We start from the raw sequence: 9,663 nt of genomic DNA, 5'->3' as shown, positions 1-9,663 counted from the left end.
CTTCTGTATATTGAGAGCACCACTCAGCTTGGTATCATCTGCAGACTGGCGGATGGTACATTTGATCCAACTGTCTATATCATTGATAAAAATATTAAACAGCACAGGTACCAGCACGAACTCTAACGTAACTGCAGATCAACAAGAAGAAACAAAGCCGGGTGCACCAGTTCTTGATGGACCTCTCAGCAAGGAAAGCCTCAGCATCACCAAACCAGGGGGCGATCCCTGGGCTTTTCAGTGGTGAAATAAACCAGGAGAATGCAAAAGTATGAGAGAAGCTGTGCTGGACACGTATAGAGACGAGTGTGCAGCTCTGTGGTGGCAATGCTGATTCCAGCAGGGGATGTGTCTCCCATTTCCTCAGGCGGTAAAAATATGACATGCATTAGCGAGGAGAATAAAAGGAGGGAAACAAAGGAGCGGGAGCGAACACCTGTCGCTCTCCTCAGGGACGAGCCCTAATGCTTTTATTTGCCTCAGTCTGCTGGGGGAACTGCAGCTGCCAACTGTCATCAGCATCAAGTTACCCGCACAAAGCTGGCCTACACAGCTCTTTCAGCCAAAGGCAGGCAGAGGGCTACGATGCACCCAGGGACAGCAACGAGCATTCAGGACCCGGGTCCCCACGGCCACCGGGTGGGCAAGCAGCCCCCCCACCTCGGGCTAGGGAAGGGCTGCATGGCCTCCTCCAGGCCGGCTGCTGGAGAACAGCCATGGTGTGTGATGCAGCCCTGCTGCAACGGCCTGAAACCAGCCATGGTGTACAGCCTTACTATATGGTGAGAAACCGGCCACAGTACTACATGGCCCCAAACCTGCCTGTTGTCTCAGGCACATCCCCAAACCCCACCTGGCCGAAAGAGACAGACTTTAACAATCTCCCCACCCATTTGGATAGGGACAAGACCCAAAGACAAGCCCCACTGGCTGCTGTGCACGCTCAGAACCTGCTGGCTTCCTGCGAGGGGCTCAACCTAGCTTCTGCCAGGCCCACGCGTTGCTGCACCCACAGCCCCAGGGCCACGCTCCAACGAACGTTCAAACACGTTTGCAGCCCGACACGAGTTTCACAAAGCTTTGAACCCACAAACAGTGGAAGGTCGGTGGCCCGGGGGACTTTTGGGGTGATCCACCTAACCCAGCGCTGCAGTCAAAGGGCAAGTCCCCTTCCCAGTGCATTGTCAGCCTCCTCCCTGCTGCCTGGACGTGACAAGCCCCGGGGAGCGAAGGGCCGTCCAGCGCCGGTGGCGAAGCCAAGCCTGCACCGGGCCGGGCCAACAATGCCGGACAGATGCCAGCGGGCAGTGCGGCGACGACGGCAACCACAGTCTGGAGGCGCGCACCCCGCCCCGGCGCAGACAAAGCGCCCGGCTGTCATTGGTCCATTCGGCCAACGCTGCGGCGGCTGCCCGCGCGTCGCGGCCAATGGGCTCATTGACATGCAAATGAGAGGCTATAAGTAAGACGGCACGGGGCGGGGAGTGGCGCGGAGCTGTTGGAGGTGAGAGGCGCTGGCTGAATCTACCCGGTCGCGCCATGGCGCCCTCCTTCCGGCCCAGCAAGGGCCGCTCGCCCCGGGGGGACGAGGACGGCACGGAGGCCAGGGCCGACAGGAGGGTGAGCGGCGGGCGTAGCAGCGGCGCCGGGGGGGCGGGGGGGGAGGGAGGTGGAGGAGGAGAAGAAGGGAAAGAGGGGGCCAGGAGGGAGGGAGGGAGGGAGGGAGGGCGGGCGGGCGGCGGGCTGACGGCGCTGTCGTCCCCGCAGACGAGGAAGCCGCTTGTGGAGAAGAAGCGCCGGGCGCGGATCAACGAGAGTCTGCAGGAGCTGCGGCTGCTGCTGGCCGACAGCGAGGTGAGACAGCGGGGCGGGGGCCGGGCGGGTCGATGGCGGCCGGGCGGGCGGCCGGGTCGTGCTGACGGCCGCGGGGCCCCGGGTCAGTTTCAGGCGAAGCTGGAGAACGCGGAGGTGCTGGAGCTGACGGTGCGGCGGGTGCAGGCCGTGCTGGAGCGCCGCTCCCTCGGTGAGTGCCGGCAGGGCGGCGGCGGGGGAAGGCCGGCCCGAGCCGCGCCTCACCCCGCTCCCCTCTCTGTCTCCTGCGGCGCAGAGGGCGGGCGGCTGCATCGCGAAGCCAGCGAGCGCTTCGCCGCCGGCTACATCCAGTGCATGCACGAGGTGCACACCTTCGTCTCCAGCTGTCCCGGCATCGACGCCACCACGGCCGCTGAGCTGCTCAACCACCTGCTGGAGTCCATGCCCCTCAACGAAGGCAGCTTCCCGGACTTGATCGCGGACGTTTTGGCCGATCCCACCCTCGGCCCCTGGCCCAGCAGCGAGGCGCTGGCCTCGGTGGCCGAGGCCTCCTCCCTCTGCCTGGCTCTCCCAGCCTCAGCACCCTCGCCTTCCCCCAGCGAAGAGACCTGCTCCGACTCGGAAGAGGCGGAGGCCGAGCCGGGCCAGACCTCCACCGATGGACTAGACTCTTCCCAGACGCACAGCCTGCCTTCGCCTAGCTTACCCAAATCCATGTGGAGACCCTGGTAACGGAGCAGCGCGCGGGAGTCAACGCAGAGCTACCTACCTAGCGGGAGGACAGCCGGCCCCCGCTCCCTGGCAGCCCTGCCAGCAGCGTGGGGCACCACCGGCCTCTGTGCGGCTGGCAGCGCTGTGCTCGGGCCTGCGTCCATGGCACTCTTATACTGTCACACCCTGACAGGCTAATAGCTAAGGCTTAACATTTCATCTGTGTGTATGTGCGTGCGTGTGTGGTATTTTGTAACTCCAGGGGTTGTTTTTATGAGAGGTTGGGGATGGGGGAAGGGAGGAGTGGGTTGGCTTCTAGTAGCAAAGCTCCTTGGTGGATACACAGCAGTTATTTTATAACCCTGTCTCTTTCTTTTGGCCCTTATAAGTGGCCTGAATATCACTACCTTTTTCTTCTAAGAAAAAGCCCTTGTGCATTTTAAATTGTAATGGTTAACTCCATGAGAAGCTTGAGTTGGGTCTGCATGCACAGTTTTAAGTGTTCTAGTGATAGCAAAGATCCCTGAAAGGGGTTGGTGTGGTTAGCATCTGTACGCAGTAGTCTAGAGTTGCACCTTCAGTGAAGGAAAAGAAAACTAGAAACCTGGTGGAATTAGTCAAAGGTTTAAAAGATATTGGTGGCAGGGTGCCTTTTAGAAATGAGTGGCTTTATGCACATTTTGCTTTTAGCACATCTGAGTTTATTGTGACTTTTTGTATATTAGGGTGTCAAATGTTTTTTTTATTTTTAATCTTTAATAAAATAATACCGAATTCACCATTGATTGCATGTATTGTGGAGTGGGATGCACTTCTAACCCATTAGAAATACACTTCCCTATTGTTAACGATTAACAAACATGTATATAGTGTGGAAACAATGCTGGTAATTAAGCACTTAATTCTTGTACTAAGCATTGTTAGCTCAAGTATTGGGATTCAAATGTTCCTTTTGTTTAAAACTAGAAGTTATTGCAGTGAGCAAAGTCATACTGGTGTAAGGTTGATATATTAGGCCACAGATTTCTGGGCTGGTTTATCTGGAGGCCCATCTCGAACCTACTCTACTTGATCTGCCCTCTGAAGGTATTTCCATATGGATACAGCCCTAACTTCAGAAATGGTAGGCAAATCCTGTCCTGGGGCATGACTTCATGGGGGGTGTGGAGACTAATAGAGTGTGCAACAGACTTGGAAAGTGCTCTTCCAAGTTACAAAACGTCTAAGGGGAACCCTCAGCACTCCTCTACATGACATTTGACACCACCTCCCCTGTTCCTACTTTTGGGAGATGCCAGGTTGCCTATACTGTGTTAATACCTTTCAGAGAGCAGTCATGGTGAAGAGAAAAACAAAGGATGGTGGAGTTGCTTAATATATGGAAGTTCCCAAACACAGAACAACCACAAAAGGAAGTAACCAAACTCCCAAGAGAGTAGACATGTAACTTTTCTTTTGTTAACAACGCTGTGGAATAATAAAAATGGAAACTAAGATACTGGTACTACCTCTCCTTTGTACTTTTCTTTAAGGTACCTGAGGTGAGTGTTGTTATTCAAAAGAGGGCCATTGGGTTTGTTTGGTTCTCCTTATCCCCTTTTGTCCTAACTTCCCTTTGAACTGCAGGGAGAGAAGGGCAGAAACCAGCTGAGCAGGGGAGGTGAGAGCTTCTATAGTGACCTTTCTGCTTTAGGGAGGTTAGGGGCTTGAAGTGTAAATGAAGGAGCAGCCTGGGACACTTGCACTGAAAGTAGCAACCCTCTATGCAAGATGACCTCTGGGGCTGAGCCTGCACCTCTAGCCCCAATGCAAAGCCAGGTTTGTTTTTACAAAGCTACACACAATCACCCCCTAGTTTTTGGTACTTCACTCTCCACTTCTGCGTCATTACCCCTGACAGCAATACCAAAAGCACCATATATGACATGTTGCAGCACCTTACCCTGCTGCACTGGCAGAGCCCCCTGCTGTTACCATCTAGAAGATTCCCCTTTCCTCAGCACAACAGCCCAGCCTCGCTCACAACAGCACACTTACCTACCTAACACTGCTGTGCAGCTGTCTGTGGCTTGAGCTGGCCATCTTCTAGCATGCCATCCAGGGTTGGTCCTGGGCTGGTGCGGCCATGCCAGGTCCTCAGCTGCTGCAGGAACACCAGAGGAAGCTTGGCTTCACTTAATTTCCATGACATGAAAGACCTCCGGGTTAGGGCTCTTCTGTAACACTCCTGTGAAAGCAAGTGCAAATCCTGACACTTCAGTGACAAGAGTCAACATAAAAGTGCCACCTTTGGTTCAGCAGTGGATAGTGGGGGCTAGCAACAGAGTCATCTTTGCTAAATAGCATTGCAGATGTGTCGCTTGACTGTTCCTGTATCAGCCCTGGAGAACGAGCTGAAGCTGTCCTTCCCTGTGTACCTGCTCCCATTCCTGTTGCACATCCACACCTCGAGTAACCCTCCTGGGCCGGTGGATCCATGCCACTTCCACACATCTGTCATGATGGCTGGAGTCCTGGGTACATCCCATCCTTGCTGCTGCAGAAGGAAACGGGCAGAGGGGCTGAGAGCCTGGGGCCACAGCAGCCCGGCCACCTGCAAAACCAAAGCCAGGATGGTTAGGAAGAGCCACAGCAGAGCAATTACAAGCCTTTTTTCCTGGGCACTCAGTCCTGTATCAGCTGAAAATAAAAAGCCAGGTCAAAACAGTGCTACCACTTTTTAAAGAAGTGTCAAAAGCATTTTAGAAATGTGTTAGCAATATGCCCCCCCCAACCCCCCCTTTTTTGTTTTATTTAATCCACAAATCAGGTTCACAGAAAGTTTACATCCTCTGATTAGGTGTTGCTGTATTTCTCCATTTGCATTTCTGTACCTTACTGCAAAGGTGTCAAATCTGACACTTCCCTGGCAAAGGCAGGAAGAGGTGAGCATTTTGGGGGTGGGGCTGTGGAAGGGGCAGTGCAGGGAAAGAAAGGTTTCCAGCAGCTCTGATGAAAATCTGGTGAAGCCTTTTCAAGTCCTCCTTTATAGAAACTGCCTTTATTCTTTTCCATTCCAAAGTAATACAAACAGACTATCTGATCTGACAGTGCACTGCCTTGTAAAAGGAGAGAGGAGCAGCACACTAACAGGAGGGCTTTCGTTTGATATGCAGTTGAAGAATAATAGAAAGAAGGGCTCATTTTCCCCTCTCTTTGCATGTCAGTCACTCACACTTATTGCAGGGGAGAACTGCTCCTTGTTAGAGCAGGTCAGCTGGGAGGACTTTCTGTTCAAATCTTCTCCTAACCTCTTGGCAATACATACAGGTTGTTTGTTGGAGTCCTCTGGCCAGGAAGCAAGATTGAGCTTTCAGATTGTCCAAATCAACTCACATCTTCCTTTGTCTCCCACTAGCATGTATTACATAGCTCCCTACAGAGCTTTCCTCTCCAAATAAATCAATGTCTCAGTCTCCATTCCAATTAAGTAATAAAGCAGACAAATAAAACCAGTCCAGCCCTCAGCAGTGGGTTGAGGGGATGCACACAGAGGGAAATCCTTGCTAAGCAGATAGTTCATACCTGTCTAACACAGTGCTTACATTTCTTACCACCGTGAGTAGAATGTTATCGAAAGAGGTCACAAAAATGGAAGATGTATTTCTCTAAGAAGTGTGCTGGGATAAATGTTGGTTAATCCTGGCATCCAGAATCTTGACACATTGCACCATGCCCAAAGGGCCCTCCAGTCTTGCCACCTCCAGCTGTTGGAGCCCAGATTTCAGGTTTTCCAGTAGTTCTTCAGCCCTAACTACTCCTCTACCCTGCAGGGCCATGGATTGGGTTTCACAAGTCTGGTGTTCAACTTTCAGGACACACCAAGGCTCTTGTCTAAGCAGCTCTGTCTTTGCTCTGGTGATGAAAACAACTTGGCTAAACAGCATGTCTCCTGCTGAGTTTGCCCCATCAGCCACAGCTTGGGTCATATTCACTTGGACCATGGAAACACAGAAAGCCACTATGGATGGGACCCAGGACAAAAACATATTCTTGCTCCACAAATGGGCACAGTGGTTTGAACGAGGTCATGCAGGAAGTGCAAGGAAAACTTCAGGATCCAAACAATCCACTAATCCAGCTATCTTAGCCAGAAACCTATCCTTCCTTGGCTTCCAACGACACATTTTCATTTTCTGGCACCAGATACCCAATTCCAAGTTGCATTTATACTCTTTCTTACAGATATTTCCTGAGTCCACAGTTACCTAAATTGGATAGTGTCACTAAATTGTGCACTTTGGTTTAGTTCATGCAGAAGCCTGAGAGGCTTAAAAGGGGGAAAACCACCCCAACACCACCAGCCTCTCTCCTTCCATGGGATTTTAAGTTCCCTATACAACATTAACATTTCCTTATTGTTTTCAGCAAGTGCAATTCATTGCACTGCATTTTAAGCGTGTTAAAAAACAAAATCAAAGCTGGTGCAGAAAACATTAAAACATGAAACTATAACCTTACAGCAAGAGGTTTAAAGCTTATTTTAGTTAAACAAGATGATGACTGAGGGTGATTTGATTAGTTACACTCCATATGTTGTGTTATACATATGTTACATTGCTCACTTACCAGGCTGTGTCATGGGTTCAAAAAGTCTTTTAACTCAGTAAAGTAGAGCCTTAAATGCCAAGAGCTAGGTGGTGAGTCCAAGCTGTTTGAAATTAAGAGGAAAAAGATGGACATTAAACACTGAAAGGAGCCATGAATTCCCTTTCTCCTCATGTCACCGGGTCAAGCAAATCAGTGTCTTTCCAGAAGCAAATTCAAGTTGCTTTGGTTACAACCAAAACCTACTTAGTAAAACAACATACAAGCAATTGTATTAGTTGATCCCTTCTGGCCTTAGATTTCTTAAGTAGAAGATTAACTCAGTTTGTGGTTTTCCAGTTTGTACATTGATCTCAGGCTAAAATACAGGTTGAAAGCATGGTGAGTAGCTTTCTTTACATCTGGAAAATTGCAGACCTAGGGTATCTTCAAACATGTCTGCAGATAGCTTCAGGAATTGCCCATATTTGTTCACCCTCAACTGAACTCCAGACCATTTCAATACAAAGTAAAGCAGCCTAATTTAAAAGCACAACCAAAGAGGCACACTTAAACATATCCTTAGAACAATGTTTCCATTAAGGGGAAAGGGAAGTCACTGAGTATCACCCAGTGCCTGCACGCCCACTCAGATCTGTTTCAAAGTGGGTTTCAGCTTCTCCCAGCCTCCTGTGGAAGCTTCACTGTGATTGCTTTGGACTATCCATGACTGAGAATCATGCTAGAAAAATCACAGAATTTAATTCTCCCTACTCTTAACTGAGTTCACCAGAAGTGGACCACTCTACCTGAAGTCACTATAAAATCCATTCTACTCTCACCATTCAACAGCTTTTACAGTCCGCGTTCCACAGGCTGAGAAAAGCCCAGAAGATGCACATCAACTCCATTATCAACCAAGCTGGGAGAGGTTCTTCACAGTATCTGCATAACTCACCAAGGCCTGAATCACACAAGGTTACAGTAAATTTGCCTCCTTTGGGCCTGCAAATGCAATTTGGTATCTGTGACCCAACTTTGTAAAACAAGGGCTTCTTCATTCTTCCTGTCTGACCCCTACATGGGCCACACATACACATTGCTGCTTTCCAAAACAACACAGCGATTCCTTTCTCTCAATGGGCCCTCAGCAGATGCCTGCAGAGCAGCAGAAGTCTGAGACTACATTACACACGTATGAGCCTTCACAGGGCATAAAGTGGTCAGAAGACAAGTGTAACTGAAACCCCTCACCTAGGCAGAGGGAATACACAGCTTCTTACCAAAATCTAGGATTCTGGAGCAAATCTACTGAGTAACTGCCACTCTCACAGCAGCCCAAATCCTCCCACTCCTTAACCCCTCTGCTGAATCAGAGGATTCTTACTAATCCAGCACAGGTTCTCAGTCCATGACAGCAACCTACAAGTGAGCAATGCTATCCTCAGGAACTTTTTGATGCATGTACAGAGCACCCAGTAGGTTCTTTAGCTCCTGAAAAGCTTTATATGAAGCAACACATAATTTGCAAAGCTCCTGAATGTGCTTGGTCTTAAAAAGAGGGACTCAGAAGGCACTGCTATTCTCACAACATACTTTAGGTGCCCTGTTTGTACACACAGCAGCAGTTGCCCAGAGCAGCACTGTTACACAGACGACAGGGACAACCAAGCAGCCAACAGGTCATCACAGCTGCTTTGCTGCTGCTGTGTGTGTTATCTGCACCACTGACTGCTGCCGCTCAGCAGTGACCATGCTGGCTGCCACAGTGCAGGCCAGCCCCAGTGACTCAAGTGACAGCAGGACAGACTGCACTTCCAATGGCTGTAGGAAGCAGGAAAAATGATTCACATCCTTTCAGCCAACACTGAACCCCCCCAGTGTTGTTCCAAGGCTTGAAAACTCCAGTCGGTGACAAAGGGAGTCTTCAAAATACAATGCAAAACCCAAGATCCTGATGCTCTGTGCTTAGGAGTCTGTCCCCACCCCCGTTCCTTCCCAGAAGCACCACTCCTCTGTTTGTGAAATTGTAACCTCTTTTTAATAAGTAAACACCACCCACTCCCCACCCCCAAAGCAGCACACAATCTCTTACCGCTCAGCTTTTTGCTAGCTGGTCTGCTGGCCGCATTTCCAGGGATGACTAGCAGGAATACCTATCTGCATGCTTGACACCTCAAAGTTTATTTATTAAAAAGAAAAAAAAAATAATTAAAAGATGCAATGAAAATATTAGTAAATCAATGCAGCAGTTGTTATACCAATCACCAGTTAACATTTTGCTCTTGTATAGTTCCAGCAAGGCTTCACCAAGAAGGGAGAAGTATTCTCTCAGGGTTTTTTGACAGGGGAAGAAGAGATAAAAAGGGAATCTGCCAACAAATTGGCTGCACCTTTTATGAGTTTACATAGTTACACAGCAATTTACAGCTGCTATAATCAATTCATTTACAGCATGGATTAAAAGCAGGAGGTAAAGCTGCAGAGGAGCTTATGAAAAATAACCTGGCTTTCCCATTGCCAGAAGAGAATCTATAGGGGCAGAGCATATCCTCATCACTCAGAACTGTCAGG

The 9,663-nt window shown here is 49.8% G+C and overlaps 1 protein-coding gene across 1 annotated transcript; it reads left to right on the top strand.

Annotated features, from left to right (window-relative positions):
* Nucleotides 1–1,442: 1,442 nt before the first annotated feature.
* On the top strand, nucleotides 1,443–3,690 carry LOC128897706 (transcription cofactor HES-6-like). Its single transcript, XM_054166954.1, is given in 4 exon segments — nucleotides 1,443–1,481; nucleotides 1,483–1,620; nucleotides 1,768–1,854; nucleotides 1,942–3,690. Coding segments are annotated over 4 exon segments (867 nt in total). The 3' UTR covers nucleotides 2,545–3,690.
* The last annotated feature ends 5,973 nt before the right edge of the window (nucleotides 3,691–9,663 follow it).

The sequence above is a fragment of the Dryobates pubescens genome, chromosome 13, assembly GCF_014839835.1.
Source record: "Dryobates pubescens isolate bDryPub1 chromosome 13, bDryPub1.pri, whole genome shotgun sequence".
Taxonomy (NCBI): Eukaryota; Metazoa; Chordata; class Aves; order Piciformes; family Picidae; genus Dryobates; species Dryobates pubescens.
Note: the sequence above shows the minus strand (reverse complement) of the source record. Positions and strands in the feature narration are given on the sequence as shown.